The sequence below is a fragment of the Vulpes vulpes genome, chromosome 9 (genome assembly GCF_048418805.1).
Source record: "Vulpes vulpes isolate BD-2025 chromosome 9, VulVul3, whole genome shotgun sequence".
Lineage (NCBI taxonomy): Eukaryota > Metazoa > Chordata > Mammalia > Carnivora > Canidae > Vulpes > Vulpes vulpes.
In genome coordinates, this window is record NC_132788.1 from 61,521,744 (window position 1) to 61,542,176 (window position 20,433).

General features: G+C 53.2%; 2 protein-coding genes across 6 annotated transcripts; one reads left to right on the plus strand and one right to left on the minus strand.

Annotated features, from left to right (window-relative positions):
- Positions 1–3,348: 3,348 nt before the first annotated feature.
- PRRT3 (proline rich transmembrane protein 3) lies at positions 3,349–14,611 on the plus strand. 4 transcript variants are annotated; one of them, XR_011994559.1, is made up of 5 exons: positions 3,473–3,600; positions 6,948–8,028; positions 8,225–8,380; positions 8,980–13,137; positions 13,666–14,611. XR_011994559.1 is itself a non-coding variant. In XM_072722161.1 (4 exons), the coding sequence occupies exons 2-4, from the start codon at positions 7,005–7,007 to the stop codon at positions 10,755–10,757; spliced, it is 2,958 nt and encodes a 985-aa protein (XP_072578262.1). In that variant the 5' UTR covers positions 3,349–3,409; positions 6,948–7,004; the 3' UTR covers positions 10,758–11,137. The 4 variants fall into 4 exon arrangements, 3 of the variants coding, with proteins under 3 accessions (XP_072578262.1, XP_072578260.1, XP_072578261.1); XM_072722161.1 differs by lacking the exons at positions 3,473–3,600; positions 13,666–14,611 and adding an exon at positions 3,349–3,409 and having other exon boundaries at positions 8,980–11,137; XM_072722159.1 differs by lacking the exons at positions 3,473–3,600; positions 13,666–14,611 and adding an exon at positions 3,640–3,771 and having other exon boundaries at positions 8,980–11,137.
- Positions 11,917–20,398, minus strand: CRELD1 (cysteine rich with EGF like domains 1). 2 transcript variants are annotated; one of them, XM_026016840.2, is made up of 11 exons: positions 20,297–20,398; positions 19,581–19,773; positions 19,267–19,349; positions 16,699–16,809; positions 16,288–16,379; positions 15,173–15,349; positions 14,993–15,088; positions 13,996–14,079; positions 13,725–13,820; positions 13,377–13,511; positions 11,917–12,558 (listed from the first exon to the last, which is right to left on the minus strand). In XM_026016840.2, exons 2-11 carry the CDS (start codon positions 19,752–19,754, stop codon positions 12,344–12,346), a joined length of 1,263 nt encoding a protein of 420 aa, XP_025872625.1. In that variant the 5' UTR covers positions 19,755–19,773; positions 20,297–20,398; the 3' UTR covers positions 11,917–12,343. The 2 variants fall into 2 exon arrangements, with proteins under 2 accessions (XP_025872625.1, XP_072578285.1); XM_072722184.1 differs by having other exon boundaries at positions 20,262–20,363.
- Between the last annotated feature and the right edge of the window lie 35 nt (positions 20,399–20,433).

The following is a 20,433-nucleotide window of genomic DNA, read 5'->3' on the forward strand; positions in this document are numbered from 1 at the left end:
CCCACCTATACCTGGCACTCCATGTTCCCCACTTACATTCACCTCCACGCCCAACCAGTCTCCTCTTTCCAGAGAATCAGCTTTCATCTTGGCTTCTGGCCAAAGGGATCATAATCTCTCTTGCCTTTGTTTGGAATCTCAAAAACCCCTGCCAGTGGATGGTTTGACAACATAGTGGGATTGGGGTGCTCTAAAGAGAGCAAGCAGGGAGCAGCTGGATGGTCCTCTGTGGACTGGGGGTTGGGCATTGTCAGGCCAGTAAGACTTTGCAGGGATCAATGGGTAGTCTTCCTTGGGGGAAACTGAGACAGGGAAACAGGCCAGCTCTGAGCCTACTAAAGGAATCTCAACATCTCCAAAGGAGTCTCACCAGAGGGTTCACAGGAAGCAATGAGAGGAGGGATTTGGGCTTCAGCCTCTGTAGTGGATCCCTACAAGAACTACCCTCCCCACAAGACTTCTCATGAGGGAAAAGACATCGGTTCCTCAAAGGAAATTAGGGTACTGCCAGCAAAAGAAATGGATCTTGGACAATGCTGAAAAATGCTAATTGTCTATTATATTTAGAACCAGGATTCAGATAACTTCCCACAAGATCAGAATAACAGGCTAGATCTAATAAGAGAAAAGAAACAAGAAATAAATGTCAAATCCTACACTGAGGGTCAAGAAACTAACTGCACACAAAGAGGTGAAGAAGACCTAGTAGATCAATATTGGGCAACAAAATGATGTAGCTGCTAGAAACATTAATTCACTGCCAGGCCATATTAATGGAGGAGAATCTAGAAAGGGGAGGTAAAAGTCCAGCTTTGTTCCTAACTGGGTTCAGTTCTAAGAGTTATATTTCATTTTTTAAAAAATATTTATTTATTTGTTTGTTTATTTTAGAGCATGAGTGGGAGGGGCCGAGGGAGAGGGAGAGAGAACCTCAAGCAGCCTCCACAGTGCACGCGGGGCCCAACATGGGGCTCGATCTCATGATCCTGAAATCATGACATGAGCTGAAACCGAGAGTTGGACAGTCAACCACCTAAGCTACCAGGCACCCCATCAAGGGTTGTACTTTAGGGGGGACATTTTTGACCTGGTAGGAAGCCAACAGAGGAGAGATGTTACAGTGGTGAGAGCCCAGAATCCTGTCCTTTGAGGAAAGGGTGAAAGAACCGGGAGGGTTTGCCCTGGAGGGAAAAGATTCTAAAATGAAAGGTGCCTTTACAATTCTAAAGGGGTTCCCATAAAGAAAACAGTAGAGCTGGTCAGGTGATAGGTGAACTGGGAAAAGCCCAAGCCTTCTGCTAGTGTCAGAAAAGCTGGATTCAGGCTCTGAATACTCTTCAAACTGCAACATGTCAGACACAACTAAGGGCTGAATGTTGCTTTTCTGTGAGACCCAGGGGTAGGCAAGTCCTGGGAGGGAAATTTTAGCTCAGCCTTAGGAAGAATTTTCTTTCTTTCTTTTTAAATGATATTTAGCATTTCTGTCTCTGATCACAAAAGAAACACATGGTTGTGTGGAATATTGATAAACAGAAAAGCAAAATTATTTTTTTAAGATTTTATTTATTCATGAGACACACACAGAGAGAGAGAGAGAGAGAGAGAGAGAGAGGGATGCAGAGACACAGGCAGAGGGAGAAGCAGGCTCCATGCAGGGAGCCTGACATGGGACTCGATCCCAGGTCTCCAGGATCACACCCTGGGCCGAAGGCAGGCGCCAAACCACTGAGCCATCCAGGGATCCCCAGAAAAGCAAAATTAGATAAAAATCATATCAACCACTATTTGCCTTCTAATAATTAGGAATAGGATGGGTAGGTAGGTAGGTAGGTAGGTGGATAGATACAGGTAGATATTAACACAAATAGGATCATACAAATAATTATCTGAAGCAATTTAGAGAATCACCATGTAAAGATGCATACATTTGTATATAAAGATGTTTATTGCACTATTGTTTCTAGTAGGAAAAAAATAGCAGTAAACCAGCTATCTACCCTTCAGTAGGGAAATCTGGGAATGTGAGTAAATGACAGTGCATCCACACCATGCAGCACACTGTACAGCTAGTTGCAAAAAAAAGGGTGGAGCTAATATGTATGTATTGCCTTCAGAATGGTTCCAAGAATATACTGCTTAAGGCAAAAAAAAGTTATAGGATAATATGCATAGTATCCCATTTTTAAATAGATTTTATTTGTTTATTTGAGAGAGAGACAGAGACAGCAGATAGAGAGCACAAGGGCAGAGAAGGAGAAGCAGACTCTCCGCTGAGCAAGGAGCTTGATACAAGGTTCCATCCAGAATGGTGATCTGAGCAGAAAGCAGACCTTTAACTGACTGAGCCACCCAGGCGCCCCACATGATCCCATTTTTGCGAAAAGAAAGACATGCACATATGTGTTTTTAAATAAAAGAAACCATATGATGCTAGAGTGGGCGCATCTGGGGAGGCCGACTTGAAGAGACCTAGAGTAAGATGGTTAATGTGTTCTTTGAACATTTCTGCGTTACTTAACTTGGGACAATCAGCATACATTATTTTTACATCAAGTGACTGAAATTTAAATAATCAACAATCTACTCTGGAAATTTCTCCATGGCATTAAAGATTTTACATCATATGTAATGACCACATGTATTCCCACATGTAGATGTCTATTACTGTTATTGAATGCAGTGGTGGACACACAGTACATCAGAAGGTGTCCAAAGAGGGACCAGGGACATTTTCAAGTGTCTATCAGACCTGAAAATGTGCAGACTCATATAGATCTAACCATACCTTAGGTGGGAAATTATCTGATAGTTACACTAGGGCTTGTGCACGAAGAGGTCTATGCAGCAATGGTCTCTGCCTTATTATTCCTGCTAGCAAGAGTCTAGAAACCTTCTACACGTCCAACTTCAGGACTGGATAAATAAAAAATAATAGGCTGACTATATGCTTCACTTCTCAACAGTGAATACAAGAAAGGACATGGATCCGTAGAAATTTACAGGGAACACGTGCCAGGATCTATTTCACAGTGAAGAGGAAAAAGGGAAGTTACAGAACAGTATGTACAGTATGATCTCATTTCTATTTAAGGTGTATATACATGACTGTGCGTTGAAAAAGATCTGAAGCTATCTCTGAAACTGAAAAAAAAAAAAAAAAGAAAAAGAAAGAATGAAAAGGTCTGAGGGATAAACAGCAAGCTGTAGGGAGGGTTCACCCATAGGTGTACACGAATGTATGCATCCGTGGAAGAGTGTGGGTAGACAGGTACTAAAGGGAGTGAGCTCCACGTCCCACGGGGTGTGCAAACCCGATTGGCCGTCCCTTATTCAAGGATGCTGCGGGAGGGCTTTCCGAGTCGTGACCTGGGTTCCCCGCTGAGCCCTGAGAAGCTCTGAGAGCCGCGAGGTCGGGGCTGGGCGAGGAAGGCTCGGTCGCGGGAAAGGGTTAAGCGGCGCCGGGGTTCCGGGGGGCGGGCTCGCGATCGGCAGCGCCGGGCTCCGCTGGCCGAGCCTGAGCATCTCGGGAGGATGCGGCGCGGCGGGCGGCTGCGGGGCCGCGCGCAAGGGGATCGCGGGGGCTGCGCGCGCGGCGCCCAGGTGAGGAGCTGGCCCGGGGCGGGGGCGGCGGGGGGGGGCGGGGGCCCGGCCCGGAGCTCGGCCCAAGCCCCTTCCCGGGCGCGGGCGGCAGAGCCTGCACGGGCGCCCGCCCCCCCCCCGGGGCACTGCGGAAAGGCGCGGAGCCAGGGGAGAGGACTCGCCGGAGGAGAGGTAACCCGAGACCGACCGGCCCCCGAGGCTGCCCCGCCGGCCTCTCCCCGGCTCCTGGGGCACGCAGATGCCGCTGCCCCTCACCTCCCCCCACCTCTCCTGTAGCGGGAGCCCGGGCCTCGGCAGCCCCCTCCTCGTCCACAGATGCATGCATTTCGTTTGAATTGAGGGTGGTGAGCAGATGCCATTTGCTTATCCTTGAAGGCCTAATTCAACTGTCTCCTCTGAAAAGCTTTTGGACCCCCCCCCCCCCCCCCCGTTCAAAATGAGCCATTGCGGGTTTCACAACCCCTGGTGTGGCCATTGGCTGGCTGGCTGTGTGACCTTGGGTGATTTGCTAAACCTCTCTGAACCTCGGTTTCTCCCCCTCTGAAATGGTTATACTCACACCTGCTTGTGTTTGGGGGGTTGGATGAGATGGAGGACGTGCAGCTAATCTTAGCGCAGGAGCTCGACTGGGCAAGGCTCAACACAGGGGCACTATTATTAACCAGGACATGTGTTAGTGGCCGTTCAGCCCTTGCTCCTCAGCTGGCCCCCACTCCTGACACCAAGTGAGGCTTCTCTTTGGGTCCCCAGCACCCAGTTTGGGCTAGGGACAGAGCATGGGGCTCAGTGAATGTTTGAGAAAGAAACTGACAAGACTTTAAGGCAGAATAGGGATCCCTGGGTGGTGCAGCGGTTTGGCGCCGGCCTTTGGCCCAGGGCGTGATCCTGGAGACCTGGGATCGAATCCCACGTAGGGCTCCCGGTGCATGGAGCCTGCTTCTCCCTCTGCCTGTGTCTCTGCCTCTCTCTCTGTGACTATCATAAATAAAATTTTTTTTTAAAAAAGAATATTATAAAAAGACTTTAAGGCAGAATCGAAACTCAGTTTGGGGAATGGGTTTAAGGGATCTTTGAACCCCCTGAAATTGTTTACAACCTTTGATGAACCTGGGCATTTCCCTGGAGAGCGCACCTGGTTTTCATTGGCTTCTCAAGGTCTATGTGAGCCACCAAGGATGAGGAGCCAGGGATCTCTGGCACACCTGCTTCCCAGAAAGGAAAGGAGCAGGGCCTCCGCCCCCAAACCACCCAGGCCTCTCCTCTCATGGCTGCTGCGCCCCTGTCCCTCTCTCCTGGCCATGGGGTCCCTTCCTGCCTCCCTGGATTAACTAGGGACTGTCAGGATGAGGAACCTTTAGGGGATATCTACCTGGGGCCAGGCATATGCAGGAGGCTGGAGACAAGAAATAAAAGTGCAGATGCAGTCCTTGAGAAGTCCCAGGCCAGTGGAGGAGACAGGAGATTACATTATGTGACCAGGATGATGGGAAGGGGTAGAGGAGGTGTCAGGGAAAGAAACGTCTAAGCTGAAATGAGCCACCATCATATCTTACCTGGATTTCTGGACTAGCCTCTCTTCCCCTTTTAAATATTTTATTTATTTTATTTGAGAGAGAGAAAGTGCACAAGTGTGTGCAGTGAGCAGAGGGGCAGAAGGAGAGGGAGAGAATCTCAGGACAACTCTGAGCTAAACAAGGATCCTGACGTGGGGCTTGATCCCACAACCCTGAGCTGAGCTGAGCTGTAACCCACTGAACCACCCAGGCACCCCTTCTCCCCCTTTTAAAACACCAGACCTTGTTGCTCTCATACTTAACATCTGTATTGGCTTCCTGTGATACTTAGAATAAAATCCAGGTGCCTTACTGTGGCTTACAAAGCCCTTTGTGATCTAGCCTTACCTTCCTGATTTTATCTCTCTCTGCTACTTTCTCCTTCATTTGCTATGCTCCAGCCACACTAGCCTTTTCATTTCCTTTTTTTTTTTTTTAAGATTTTTTATGTATTTATTCATGAGAGACACACACAGAGAGAGGCAGAGACACAGGCAGAGGGAGAAGCAGGCTCCATGCAGGGAGCCCGACGTGGGACTCGATCCCAGGTCTCCAGGATCACGTCCTGGGCTGAAGGCGGCGCTAAACTGCTGAGCCAGCCGGGCTGCCCAGCCTTTTCATTTCTTGAACTCACTCGCTCATTCTGCATCAGGGCCTTAGCACTTTCTGTTCCCTTTGCCAAATACATTTCTCCCATATCTTCAAATGGCTGGCTCCTTCTCATTCAGCATCTAGCTTAAATGTCACCCCAAAGAGGCCTCCCTGCTACCCCCTGGGTAGAGTAGCCCCTCATCTGGCTACTTCTTATCCCTGTTTTATTTTCCTCATAGCTCATCTTATTTAAAATTACTCATTGTCTGTCTCTTACTCTAGAATGCGAGCTCCATGAGGGCAGGAATCTTGTCAATCTGTTCACTGCTCTATCCCCAGGGCTTGGCATATAGTATGTGTTCAAATTTTGTTGAAATAGTTGAGGCTGGTGGGAAAGAAAGGTTTCTGGACAAAGGGAAAAGTAAAAGGGCTCTAATGCTTATTAAACTCCTATTATGGGCCTGGCCTATAATGTGTTGTGTTAGGTAAGTCTTGTAAGAGCTCCTTTGATTTGGGGTACCCATTTTACTGATGGAAAACCATGATATGGAGAGGTGAAGTAACTCACCTAGGAAATGGCAAGGCTGGAATTCAGACCCAGATCCCTGTCCCTTTCCATCTCTCTGACATTTGAGCCAGGCCTTCAAGAATAGGATTTCAGTGGGCATCTGGGTGGCTCAGTCGGTGAAGTGTCCTGGCATCGAGCCCTGCATCGGGTTCCCTGCTCAGCAGGGAGTCTGCTTCTCCCTCTCTCTCTGCCGTACCACCTACTTGTGCTCTCTCACTCTTTCCGTCGAATAAATAATAAAATAAAATCTTTTAAAAAAATAGGATTTCAGCAAGTGAAGGAGAAGGGAGAAGGCATTCCAGGCGGAGGGACAGCAGATGCAAGGGACTGGGGCATTGAACAGCTCAGTGGGTATTGAAGAATAGGTGAGCAGCCTGATGTGGTCTTGGAAGGCTTGGAGAGGAACTTATCTCCTTTCCTGAGGGTGATGAGGAGCCATTGAAAGTTTTGAAGTGGGGCAAGTAGCATGACTAGAAAGACGCAGTTTTAAAAGGTCACTTTGGGCAGCATGAAGAGCTTGGAGAGGAAGGGGTTGGAGGAAGGGGAGCTTCTCATGTCTCTTTCCTACCATCCCTCTTGGGGCAGCTCTGGGTACTCCCAGTGCTCACATGTCATCCCTCTTCTCCTTTTTTTAGGCTCATCCAGTGAGGACTGGAAGTTGAGTGTTCTAGGCCCAGGCATCAGAGTGGACCATGGCCGCCAGCACATGGAGCTGTGTATGTGGCTCCCTGCTGCTATTGTTGCTGCTGTCTCTGGGGGCTGGCCCTGCCCTGGGCCGGGGTCTTCCCAAGCCACTTGAAGACTCGGAACCACATCTGATCCCAGGAGACCACCCCCAGGGCCCTATGAGCACAGAGCCCCAGGCCCTTGACTTCCTCTGGGAAAAGTCCAGAGATGAGAGCCACTGGAACTCCAATGCTCCCCAGGCCCCTGCCAAGGAAGTACCTGAGGAGCCCATAGACACTCCCCTTGGCCCAGCCCTGCATGGACCTAAAGCAGCCCATAGGGCTCAGAGAGAAGGACTCCCAGTAACTGATGACCTCCAGTTGGCTCGAGGGTCAAGTTCTCAGGGCTGGACAGGACCTCCTGACTCACAGGAACCTAGAGAGCAAGAAGCACTAGCCCTCCATCCCATAAGCCCACCCCATTTCACTTTCATCCCCATAACTCCCAGACTCCAACTTAGGATAGCCACAGTTCCTCCCTCCCCGGGGCCAGGGGAGCCTGGGGGCCAAGTGGAACAAGGATCACCTAGAGATGAGGGTCTGGTGGCCGAAGCCACGATCAGAGTCTCAGAGATACCCCCCTTAGACCATCAGGGCCTTCCCCACACTCTTGCTCCCCACTTGGGCACTACCGGGAGGCCAGTGCTGGAAGAACAGGGTGAGGGTGAGGATTTCCAGGAGGCAGCTCGAGGCCCCCTCTTCAGCCAGGAGGATCCAGCAGTCCCTCATGTTGGCTGGGTATCCCCAGCTGAGGTGGCATCCTCTCAGGAACCTGGGGCCTGGCCAGACCTAGCATTGGCCAAAAGCCTTCCTTCTGCTGAGGAGCTGCCAGCTGAGCTCCCCAAGAAGACTGGAGGTGAAGAGACCCGGGAAGTCAGTTCTTCAAGTCCCTCGCCCAAACAGGCCGACGTTCCTGATGTTAGGGGTTCGCCAGGACCCCAGCCCTCGGATCCCCCAGCCACAGAGACTCCCGATGGGCAGCCTGAGCCAGGTGGGTATCTGGAGTGAGGGTGCTGAGCAGTTCTGGGAGGGGGCAGTGTTCCCCATTTCTAAGTGACCTTGGGCCCCTCTGGGTACCATTTTCCTCATTTTGGCCAATGAGGGTGATCATGCTTCCCTTTTGGGGGATTAGGCTTTGGGGACTGCTGGAAGGTCGGGCAAAGTGATGACTGCTTTTGTTATTTCAGAGATAGCAGGAATGAATGGAGCAGACCCCATCTCCCCCCAGCGGGTGAGAGGAGCACTGGAGACCCCAGGTACCCCCAAGTCCCTCATCCCTGGCCCCTTGGACCCTGGCCCAGCTGCAAATCGAACAGAGAGCCCGGTGGGGGCCCTGCAGCCAGGTGAGGGCATGGCTAGGGGTTTGGGGGAGAGTGGGTACTCTAATAACTAAAAACCTGTGTGAGGTATATGGGAGGGGCAAATGGGAACCGACAGCTCCTTAAAGGACCTGGCCAGCACCTCCTTCAAAAAACTTAGGATAATAAACTAATGCTCACTGGGTACTCTGGGACAAGTCATTTGCCCTTTGGGGGCTAGAATATTCTTAAATGTGACTTGGATATATTTAGTGCAGTTTCTCCAACTCCTGCAAATCACTGGAGGAGATTTTTTTTTTTTTTTTCTTAATTCCACTACCCAGCCCCCATCCCAAGGAATTCTGGTTCACTTGGTCTCCAGGTGATTCTAGTGGGCAGTCCGTGCCGAGAGCTGCTGCCCTATCATTGATAAAAGCGATAGGTCACATCATTGTACATTACCGGGTGTGGGACACTATGCCAAACACCCAGTCCTCCCCACCACCCTATGAGGTAGATGCTCTTCCCATCCGCATTTTACAGACGTGCTCAGAGAAGTTAAACAACTTGTCCACCACACTAGAGAATGTGGCAAACCAGGAAGCACTGTTCAAAGAGCTATTTTGATATTGTTATTATTGCAGATGAAGCCGAGGAGTGGCCGGGGCGCCCCCAAAGCCATCCCCCAGCACCCCCAGTCCAGGCCCCCTCGACGTCACGCCGGGGCCTCATTCGGGTCACCACGCAGCGCGCCCTGGGCCAGCCACCCCCTCCGGAGCCCTCAGCCAGCTCCATGGCATCAGCCCCAGCCACCAGCCCCCCGGCCAATGCCACCGCCCCGCCCCTGCGCTGGGGTCCCCTGCGGCGGGTGCTGAGCTTTTCCTGGGAGCTGCACGTCTACGGGGTGGGGGTGCTCTTCCTGTTGCCCGCATTGCTGGCACTGGCCTCGCTGGCAGCCGCCCCGTCGGGGCCCCGGCTGGCTCTGGGGGCGGCCGTGCTGGTGCTGGTCGCTTCTGGGCTTCGGTCCGCCTACATGCTCGCCGACCCCTACGGCTCGCAGGCGCGCCTGGGCCTGCGCGCCGGCCTGGTCCTCTACAACCTGCCCTTCCCCTTGCTGCTCACGGCGCTGGCGGCCCTGACGCTGCTCGGCCTGGGCGCGGGGCTGCCGCCGCAGCTGCAGAACCCGCTCCTGCTGGGGGCGCTGGCCTCGGCGCACGTCGTGGGGCTGCTGACCGCCGACCTGCTGTCGGGGAGGCCTGCGCTCAACCTCCTGGCCCAGGGCTCGTCCTGCGCCTGGGGCGCCGCCGTGTCCCTGGGCACGCTCTGCCTGTGCCGTCGCCGCCTGCTGGACGGGCCGCGGGGCTGGGACGCCAGCCCGGGCCCGCGGCTGCTGGCCGTGGCGGGCGCGCTGGGGCTGCTGGCCAGCGGCTTGCAGCTGGCGGCCGCGCTCTGGCTGTACCCGGGCCCGGGCCGCGTGGGCCGCTTTTCGTGGGCCTGGTGGGGCGTCCACTTCTGGCTGCGCCTGCTGGAGCTGACGTGGGCCCTCGCCCTGGCGCTGGCCGCGGTGGCCGCCGCGCGGCCCCGGCCCCCCACGGAGCACGCCTGCTGGGCCAAGTTACTACGCCTGGCGTGTCCCATGCCCTCGGGCAAGAGCGAGGTGCCCGAGCGACCCAACAACTGCTACGCGGGGCCCAGCGGCGTGGGCGCGGGCAGCCTGGACATCAGCAAGAGCCTCATCCGCAACCCGGCGGAGGGGGGGCCGCCTGCCACGCCCAGTTCCGGCGCTTGGGGCTCGGCAGCGTCTTTGGGCCGCGGCCCCCAGGGTGGCCCGGGGCTGTCCCGCTGCAGCGTGGGGCCCGCGCCGTCGACGAGCGAGCTGGACCTGCGGCCGCCGTCCCCCATCAACCTGAGCCGCAGCATCGACGCCGCGCTCTTCCGCGAGCACCTGGTGCGAGACAGCGTGTTCCGGCGCTGCGGCCTGCGCGGCCTGGCCTCCCCGCCGCCTGGGGGCGCGCTGCGGCCGCGGCGGGGCAGCCACCCCGACGCCGAGCCCGACGCCGCCGGCCCCTCGCCCCTGCGCGGCCGCTGCCGCTCTCTCAGCGACGTGCGCGTGCGCGGCCCGGTCCCTCCGCACGTGGTGGACGACGCCGAGCGGGCGGCCTCCCGCAGCTCCGTGGACAGCTTTTCCCGGGGCTCGCTCAAGATCAGCTGGAACCCGTGGCGTCACGGGCTGTCGTCGGTGGACAGTCTGCCCCTGGATGAGCTGCCCAGCACGGTCCAGCTGCTGCCGGCCGCGGCCCCGGCCCCCGGCCCCGCCCCCGCCCCCGCCCCCGCGCGGCCCGGGGAGCCGCAGGGCGAGGTCCCGCCTCGGGGCAAGCCCGGGGACTCCCGCAGCGCCTCCAGCGACACCATTGAGCTCTGAGGGGCCCAGGGATGCGCCAGCAGGGCCCCACCCTCCGTGGCCATGCGGCGTGGCCCATCGGGACAGCTGGACATCTGAAAAACTGGCATTCCCGGGCTTCCACCTGACAGCGGACCCTGGGAACAGCCAGGCATGAACCTACCCCGGTTTTTGTTTTTTTAATATCTTTTTTTTTCTTCTTTTTTTCTCAGCGGGTATTTTGCACAGAGGCTGTGACTTATGCGGAATACAGGGTGGACATGCATGGATATTGATGTGGGATATGACGTCTAGGTACACCCCCAGACACCCTTCCAGCCTCCCCGGCGTGGACAGATGAGGCTTGCTTGTCCAGACTGACTGTCCTCCTTGTGCCAAAGAAATAAACCCTTAGGAGTTGGCTCATGCCTCCCTCTGGCCCTGCCAGGATCCTGTTCAGAGAAGAGGTAGCAGTTCCCAACCCCCCACCCCCACCCCCAGCAATCCCAAGTCCTCTGTCTCTTGGGGAGAGGAGGATTTCTTTCTTTTTCTTTTTTTTTTTTTTAAGATTATATTTATTAATTCTTCAGAGACTCAGAGAGAGAGAGGCAGAGACACAGGCAGAGGGAGAAGCAGGCTCCCTGCAGGGAGCCCAATGTGGGACTCGATCCCAGGACTCCGGGATCACGCCCTGGGCCTAAGACAGGTGCTCAACCGCTGAGCCACCCAGGTGTCCCGAGAGGAGGATTTCAAAAGGAAAAGGGCACTTGACCCTGGGAAGTTTTAGGAGTAATGGCTACCAATATTTTATAGAACATCTATCCGTTGTGCTGAGCTTTCAGGTCTTCGCATCCATCGTCTTCTCATATTAAGTCTGAGCAGAAAGCATATCATGCCCATTTTTTAAATGGGAAGAGTGAAGTTCAGAGACAAGAGTCATTTGTCCAAGGTCCTTTACACAAATGCTCATTGGCACTGAACCCAGGAAGTTCCACTCCAAAGCCTGATTCCTCCACCCCCCTCTCCTAACACTACTTTAGGGGCCAAGCCTAAGGGAGGGGCCCCTACTGCTCCTCCATCAGAGTAGCCTTCAATTTCCCAGGGTTTTAGGAAACTTCCCCAAGGGCAGGGGAGAGGCCCTCTCAGTAGCTTAGGGCAACCCATGGGGAGGAGGAGGCAGGTAGTGAGACAGAAGCTTCTCTCTTTTTCCAAGACCTTTATTTCCTGAGATGAATAAATAATCAGTGGCTGAGGGGCAGGGGCGCTGAGTGGGGACCAGGAGGTGGCAGCATGCAGCTGGCAGGAGGGGACTGTGATGGGCCCAGCCCTGGAGGGCACCCCCTCACCCCAGGCAGGGGCCAGAGCCCACAAGCAGCCACCACAAGGAGATACTTTTTAAAAATTCACACATTGTGAAGCCTGCCCAGTTTCCCCCAGGCCAAGAGCTCATGGCATCCACAATTAGGGCTACTTTTTCACTCCAAGGGCCTTGCCTGCCCCGGCCTGGTGGTAGGAGGTGCTTACCCCACTCAAAAAGAAAGCAAGCTGCCTCCAGTGTCCAGGTGGGAGAGAGGCCGGCCATCTGGGGACAGCCTGGATGGGAGGAGATCCTGCAGGTGCGGCGGGGACTATCTGCCCTTGATGAAGCCCTCCAGCACACGGTCACTGCGCTCTGACAGCCAGTAGCCAGTCATGGCCGCCACGGCCCCGATGAAGATGGCGGTGAAGACCAAGTCGCCCTTAGCGGCCAGTGTGGCCAGCGCACAGATGACGACCCCAAAGAACATCTGCTGCAGCACAACCAGCTCATCCTCTGTCATCTCCGAGAAGAAGCCTGCTGACTCTGTGAAGAACGTGAGAAGCATATGTCACGCCTCTGCTATTCCTGGAGCTGTCCACGTGCCTCATCGTGGCTGCCACACGCCTGCCTGGCAGGCCAGCACACAATGTCATTTACTGCTGAGAGCGACTACGACGGGGGCAGTTACTGTCCCTGTTTCCCTAAGTGGGACACGGAGGCTCAGAGAAGTGAGGAGGTCTACCCAAGCCGTGTGGTGGGCAGGTCGGGGCAGAGCATGTGTACTAGCCCAGCTCTGGAGCCAGACTGCCTGTGTTTGACTCCCAGCTCTGCAGCCTGCTGTTCGTGTGGCCCTGGGCAAGTTATTTCCTCTCTCCGTATCCTGGTTTCCACTGTGTAAAATGGGGCTGAGAATAATACCACCAGCCCCGGATTGGTTTTAGAAGTGAAAGAAGTTAAAACACGAAACATGCTTGCAACAGTGTCTGACACACAGTGAGCACTGGGCAAGCAGTCACAGTTGTCACCATTGTGATTGTCCTTCGTGTCATCACACCTCCGGCCTGCGACTGCTCTCAGCAGCCCAGGACAAGGACGGGTCCCATTGGACAGATAAGAATGGAGGTAGGGTGATTTGACACTAAGTGCGGTTTTCTTTCTCTCTTGGGAGGCATGAGGTTGCTTAAAGTCACCCTGGGGGTAAGATGTGGGGTTTGGGCCTCAGTGCTGCCTCATGGGGGCTGGGTGGCAGTCGGGATGAGGCAGGGCCCCTGGCTGCCTGGAGAAGGGACTTGCCTGCCCCCACCATGAGGACCTCCCCCCTCCTCCCGTTCCCCGCAGTGGGGGGGCACTCTGGGGCTCACCTGGGATCTGCTCCTTCACACATACGCCCTCCATCTGTTTGTAGCCTTCAGCACAGATACAGCGATAGCTACCCTCGGTGTTCTCGCACTGCTCGTTCTCTCCTGGACACACCTGTGTCTCACATTCGTCCACATCTTGAGGGAGGGTGAGGCAGGGTCAGACCCCCACTGCCAGGGTTCCACCTGCAGGAGCCCTGACTCCATCTCGCTCACATCCAGACCCTCCCCTCTGCCCTGGCCCAGGCAATATTCCACCCTTGCTTCCCCTGCCCTGTCTGTATCCCCCCAGCCATTCTCAATCCATGGTGGGCAAGGCACTCCACCGTCTGTGCGCTGCTGGAGACTCACCGAGACACTTGGAGCCCACCTGCTGGTAGCCAGGGCTACACTTCTTACAGCGGCCTGGCCCTGCCCCCATGCAGCCCAGGCAGGCCTTGGCGCAGTCTGGAGAAGGGAGAGGAGAGACAAGGTGAGAGCTGCTCTTAGGCCCAGGGCAGACTGTGGAGGGGGTACACCCCAGAAGAGGTCTGGAGGGGTTCTGGTGCCTGAGAAGGTAGAAATTTGGGGGGAAAGGCATGGAGCAGCTCCTCCTACCCTCCACAACAGGACTGGCACTTACCTCGGCACTCATAGGAGCCCTCCGTGTTTACACAGAACTGATCGGCTCCACAGCTGGCTCGCTCTGTGCCACACTCGTCGATGTCTGTAGAGAGGCCGGCAGGGCAGGAGTTTCAGTCCCTATTGCACTAACAGGGAAGCCAGGCCAGGATTGTTGGGGAATGGACCTGCCTATGCTCAAAGGGGGTGCCAGAGACTGCAGGCTGCGTGCCAACACAGAGGTAGGGGTACAGCTGGACTTAAGAGCTGTCTAGCCAGAGACCACAGTTTCCAATCTGCCTTGCAGCTAAGTGTGGCCTAAGGAGTGAGTTCTGGCCAACAGGATGTAAACAGAAGGGATGTGCTCCGCTTTTAGCTTGGCCTTAAAACAACGGAATTGTTTTAAATCCTCCGTGCACTTTCTTCCCTTTCTCACTTCCTGAGTGTCAGGTCATGGAACACGAAGGTACCTATAACCCAACCTCAAACAACAGAAACGTCCCACGGGGATGACCACAGAGTAAGACAGGAAGTACTGGGTCCCTGAGTGATTGTGACAAGCAGAACTTCCTTGCCAGCCTGGACCACTCCTTCTGAGACTGTGGTATGAGATAAAAATAAACCTCTATATTCTTTAAGCCACAGCCTTCGGTGATCTTTTTGTTATAGCAGCTTAGCCTTTACCCTCATCTGTATAGACAGCTGGACAGAGACCAAACCAAGTCTTGAACTCAGGCTTCGCAACCCCAAGTTAAAAATCTTCATTTCCCTGGCTAATCCTTCCTCAATTTTCAAGACTTGGCCTAAGTGATACCTCCTCCAAGAAGTCTTTCCAGATTCCCCACCACCAGAGCTGAATCAGGGACATCTCTAACCGCACAAAGTAACTGCCTGGCTACTTTTCTACCTTTCCAACCGGGCTGAGATCTCCACGAAGATGGGGACAGAGTTGGTCTAGCCCAGATACGTTTGTGTTGACGGGGACCACCTCCCCAGCCCTAGGGCGGGGCCTCACTCACCTACACACTTGAGGTGATGCAGGGCCCAGCCCTTCTTGCACTGTAGACAGTTTGACTCTTCGGGTCCTGAGCAGCGGGCACAAGGGCCAAAACAAGCTGAGCGGAATGGGGAGAGTGTAAGGATGGGCATGCAGACATCCTATCTGTGCCTGCCCAGCCCCACGCCTCTTGGCTACCTACCCGAACATACCAGATGGCTGGCGTTGCGCTCTGCCTCAAAGTAGCCAAGGCCACACTGGCCACAGGCCTCGCCCCCGTAGCCGGCTTGGCAGTCACAGTGCCCGCTGCCCCCTCGAGTCCCTTCCCCTTCACACTGCCCGTAGCCACCGCAGGGCTTCTCTGCACCCCCAGGACAGGCTGTGGGCAGACACCAAAGCAGGTAAAATCACAAATACAGTCGTGAATACAGAGAATATTCCCCATATCATGAAACATTTTTGGAGAAGAAACTTAATGGCAACATAACGCTTTGTATGAAATGTACTTAACCAATACCTTCCTATGGAACAGATTATTTACCACAATTTCCTCTTATAAAGGAATTAATCACCTTTGTCACGGATTTCCTTTTTCTGTTTGTTTTCAATTTACTACTTTTTTATTCTATTTTTTAAAAAGATTTATTTATTTGTTTGTTTGTTTATTTATTTATTTATTTATTTATTTATTTATGATAGACTTAGAGAGAGAGAGAGAGAGAGAGAGAGGGGCAGAGACACAGGCAGAGGGAGAAGCAAGCTCCATGCAGGGAGCCCGACGTGGGACTCGATACCAGGACTCCAGGATAGCGCCCTGGGCCAAAGGCAGGCGCCAAACCGCTGAGCCACCCAGGGATCCCCTACTTTTTTATTCTTTGTGTCACTAAGTATCTGAAGCTTCCAGAGAGATTTTTCTAAAAGGGCTGGTTGTAGGTTCAGCTCCTCCCTCAGGACTGTATGTAGAAGAAGGTGATGATTGGGGTTTAAAGCAGCACTTGCCTGCCCTAGGAAGGTCACCTTAGTCCAGAGGATGGGCCTGATCTGATCTAGGCATGGGAAGTGGGATGGTGGGGGCATTTATCACAAACATGATAAAAACCACAGTCCCATCTGACTAGCCCTATAATCTTTATTTTCAGAGCCATTCCCCAGTGATTTGTTCATCTCAACAGCCCTGTGAGGCATATGAGAACTAAGGTCCAGAGAAATTATCTGAGCAACCTGAGCTCACACAGCCAGCTATAGGACAGAGCCAGGACTTGGATCCTTGGCCTTGGAAGTTCCCTCTAGTCCCTCGAGAGGAGCTTGAAAACTCACGGTGACAGGAGGGCCCGAAGGTGCCTGAGGGGCAGCAGAGCTTCAGGGAATCTGAGCAGAGCCACTGGAAGAGGTCTGGGGCTTCCTGCTGCCTGAAGTGGGGTGGGGATGACAGTAAGGGGGAGCTGAGAAGGTGTCAGGTGCCGCCCACTGCCCAACCTCCCAAGGAATCTGTGAGACAACCCACGTTGGATATAAGACCCATAAGGCTACCTGACCAACACCTTCTCCCCATTTGGCAGAGGAGTAAAGTGAGGCTCAGAGTGAGACTTGGGCCCTCCCATAAGTCCTTAGCAGATCTAGGTTTAGAAGAAGGAGCCACAGTAGGACACAGACCCTAGCATGCAGCTCCCTCCTTCACCACCAGGACCGTCTGTTGCCCCTTCCCTGGAAAGCCCCCCAACAACTCACTTGTGAAACCACCAGCTCTCCACCAGTTCCTCGCTCAGCTCCAGCAGGCGGTGGCATTCAAAGTCCGACTTGCTGCACACGCTCTCAAGCACCTCCACCAGGCGGGTCTCACTGACCAGACAGGGTGTGAGTGATAAGACTATGTTCTACGCCATCCCCCACCCTCCTTTAGGTGTCCTATTACCACTACCCCTATGCCATGACTTCAAAGGAAAGGCCATGGGGCATAATGGAAGGGTAGTCAAATAGACCTGGATTCAAATCTAGTTAAGTGACCTCTGACAAGTCACTTAACCTCTCCTGAATCTCTGTTTTCTCATCTGTAAAATGGAGACAATACCTGTCCTGCAGATTGATTATAAGATACCTCCATTCCTGCGTTTGCACAATGGGATGTAATATTCTCCTTGCTGGGTAAATGTGATTAAAAATACATTGCATAACAAGTGTTGGCAAGGATGTAGAGAAATTGGAACCCTCCTACATTGAAGGTGGGAAAGAAAAATGGTGCAGCCACTGTGGAAAACAGTTCGGCAGTTCCTCAATAGGTTAAACATGGAATTACCATATGAATCAGCAGTTCCACTCTTGGTTATATATCCCAAAAGAATGGAAAACAGGTGTTCAAACAAAAACCTGTACACAAATGTTTGTAGCAATACTGTACACAACGGCCAAAAAGTAGAAACAACCCAAATGTCCATCAATTGAAGAATGGATAAGCAAAATGCAGTAAATCCATACAATGAAATATAATTAAGCTTTAAAAAGGATTGAACTACTGACATCTGTTATATTATGAACGAACCTTGAAAACAATACACTAAGTGAAAGAAGCCAGATACAAATGGATTCCAATGGAATCAGCAAATCCACAGACACAGCCAGCAGAGTAATGGTTGCCAGGGGCTGGGGGAAAGGGAGAATGGGGAGCTGCTGCTAAATAGGTATGTAGTTCCTTCATGCCGTGGTAAAAATGGTCTGGAACAAGACAGTAGTAAAGGCTGCAAAACATGTAAATGTACTATTGTCTTTAGGGGTACATTTTATGTTATATATATTTTACCACGACAAACTTAAAAAAAAAAATATATATATATATATGCATACACATATATTATGTATTTAAAGGGTCTAGCATGTGCTTGGCATATAGGAGAAGATTTAAAAAACAAAAACCAAACAAACAAAAAAACAGGAGCCATCATACAGCTAGAAGTGCCCTTCAGGTTATCTTGGCCAATCCCTTCATTCCTAAATGAAGAAACTGAGGCCCAATAAGGGAAAAGAAAATGATCCATGTTACATAATAACAAACCCCTGGTTTCTAGTGGGCATCACAGTTTAATCCTTACCACAATCCTAAGAAACAGACAAAGCAAGTATTAATATCCCCAATTTACAGATTAGGAAAGTGAGGCTCAGAGAAGTGAAGTGACCTTCCTTAGGGTACACAGAGTCAGAACTGACAACCAGGTCTAACTCCAGGTCTTGTTGATTCCTTCTCCTTAACCTGACTTTGGAAAGGGGGAGGGCCTAGGATTCAGGCCTTTCATCTGGTGGTGTCATCTCATCCCACAGCTTTATAATACTGACCATATGCTGAGGACTCCCACATTCAGGTTTCCAGCTCCTACTTTTCCCCTGAGCCCCAGACACCTCAATCTAACTCTACTTGGCTGTTTAATGGACATCTCAGCCCAATATGTTCAAAGAGAACACCTAATTCCAGCCCCCGCCCCAAACTGCCTCCTGCCTTAGCTTTACCCATAGCAGGAAACAGTCCACTCTTCACCCAGTTGCTCAGGCCCAAAAGTTAATGAGTACTTTTTATTCTTTTTCTCTCATACCCCATAATGATTCCATCATCGAGCCCTATCAGTCCATCTGCAAAACATACCCAGAATTTGACGCATTCTCACCACACCCACCACTAGATACCACACCGGCTCATGCTGTCGCACCTAGACTAGCCTCCCAAAGGGTCTCCCTGCTTCCTCTACTCCAGCCCCTAGTCTTTCTGCTACTTCACAGTGTAGGTACATCTTCTAAAGGTATGGATAAGAGCACATCACTTCTCCGTTCCAAACCTTCCGATGGCTTTCCCATTACACTCAGAATGAAATCTAGACAGCACTCTGTGACCTTCAAGGCACTCTGCCTCCATGTTCAACACTCTCTTCTGCTTCACTCCCATCCAGCCTCTTCTCAAATACAAGCAGCTCAGTCCCACTCTGCCCAAATCCCTTCCCTGTCACATAGCTTGCTTCTCTCCTTCGGTTTCTGTTCAAATGTCACACCTTGAACCCCACGCCTCCCCACCATTCTGTAGTCCACCCTGCTTTCCTGTTCTTCATTTGATAGGACCTTATTTATTTATTCACTCTCTGTCTCCTCAATTAGAACGTAAGCTCCTTGAAGATGGAATTTTGCCTGCCTTATTTATTGCTATGCTAGATATGTTCAGGGATACTTGTTGAATAAGTACTCCCCAAGAGTTTCTAGGCCCCCACAGTAGAGCAGAGATTGGGAGGTGAGGTATACAAACCCACCTCTCCAGGCCCTTACCTGTCTTTGTATTTGGACAACTTCTCTTCCTCCCAGGCAGTATTTCCACCTCCAAAGTTGTCCCGGATTGTTCTCTCCAGGCCCTGGAAATGGAGAACAGTAGTAATAGCTAAGAACAGTGCCTGGCACATTCTAGCACTTGGGTATTTCACTGACCAGGGGCCTGAGGCACAGAGAGGAGACCTGCCCAAGGTCATACAACTAGTAAACAACCAAGCTGGTACTTGACTCATGCAGACTTGCATCCCAGAACCGCTTTCACCTCCTGTGCCACCAGGTCGGGCCATCTCCCTCAAGGCTGCCCATGCACCCACCTTGTTGAAGCTGTCGACCAGTTCCCGGCAGGTATGACATGGATGGAGCTCAGTGGGGGGTGAAGACTGGGGAAGAGGAGACGGCTGGAGCCAGACCGGGCCTGGGAGACTAAGGAAGAGAGTCAGGCCCCAGAGCAGAGGTGGGACCAGGCCCCTCCGGGGCAGCGAGGCCATCTTTTCCCAGGCTGGGAACCTGTAGATAAACGGAATGGGTATGGCTCCCTGGAGGAGCCTGGTGAGAAAGAAAAGGGTTGGTTCTGAGGCGCCGCGGGCCTGGGGGCCCGGATCTGCGTTATTATAAGGCTAGCCTGGGGGACCGCCGGGGAACGGCCCGGGGAGGGAGCGGGTGAAGGAGCCCGTTCTGCAGTTCCAAGACGGGAATAAGTTATCCTCGTCACCATGGGAGACGTGGCCTGAAGCCTCAGCAAGGGAGAAGTCAACTCATTGCTTTAAGGTCTGAATATGGGTTATGGGGGCCAGGATCAGCGGAATTAGGGAGAACGGGTCAGAGTCCAAGTATCAGAACAGGGGCCGGATGGGCGGTCTCGGGGGGCGGAGTCCGGAACGGAACCCGGGTCTAGAGGGGAGGAGCCCGGATCCGGATATGGAGGGCAGGGGTCGGGTTCGAGCCTCGTAGCCTGCAACAGCGCGGCCCGCTAGCAGGCAGGGGAGGGTGCAGACCCGCCGAGGCTGCGTGGGAGGAAGAGCCCACCCACCGGCCCGCGAGCCCGGCCGCTCGCCTCCCAACGCCGCAGCCGCCGCCGCCTGCGTAGGACGCGCAGCCTCCGCCGGCTCCGCAGTCCGGGGGGCGGGGCCCGCCCCGGCCAATGGCGGCCGTCCATGTGCCATTGCG

Bases quoted from the DNA above. Each gene is read 5' to 3' on its own strand.
- PRRT3 (XM_072722161.1), top strand. From the start codon at position 7,005: ATGGCCGCCAGCACATGGAGCTGTGTATGTGGCTCCCTGCTGCTATTG. The intron at 8,029-8,224 runs GTGGGTATCTGG...TTGTTATTTCAG, and splicing joins CGATGGGCAGCCTGAGCCAG to AGATAGCAGGAATGAATGGA. The intron at 8,381-8,979 runs GTGAGGGCATGG...TTATTATTGCAG, and splicing joins GGTGGGGGCCCTGCAGCCAG to ATGAAGCCGAGGAGTGGCCG.
- CRELD1 (XM_026016840.2), bottom strand. From the start codon at position 19,754: ATGGCCTCGCTGCCCCGGAGGGGCCTGGTCCCACCTCTGCTCTGGGGC. The intron at 16,810-19,266 runs GTAAGGGCCTGG...CTGTCTGGTCAG, and splicing joins TTGTCCAAATACAAAGACAG to TGAGACCCGCCTGGTGGAGG. The intron at 15,089-15,172 runs GTAGGTAGCCAA...CATTCCGCTCAG, and splicing joins CAGCCATCTGGTATGTTCGG to CTTGTTTTGGCCCTTGTGCC.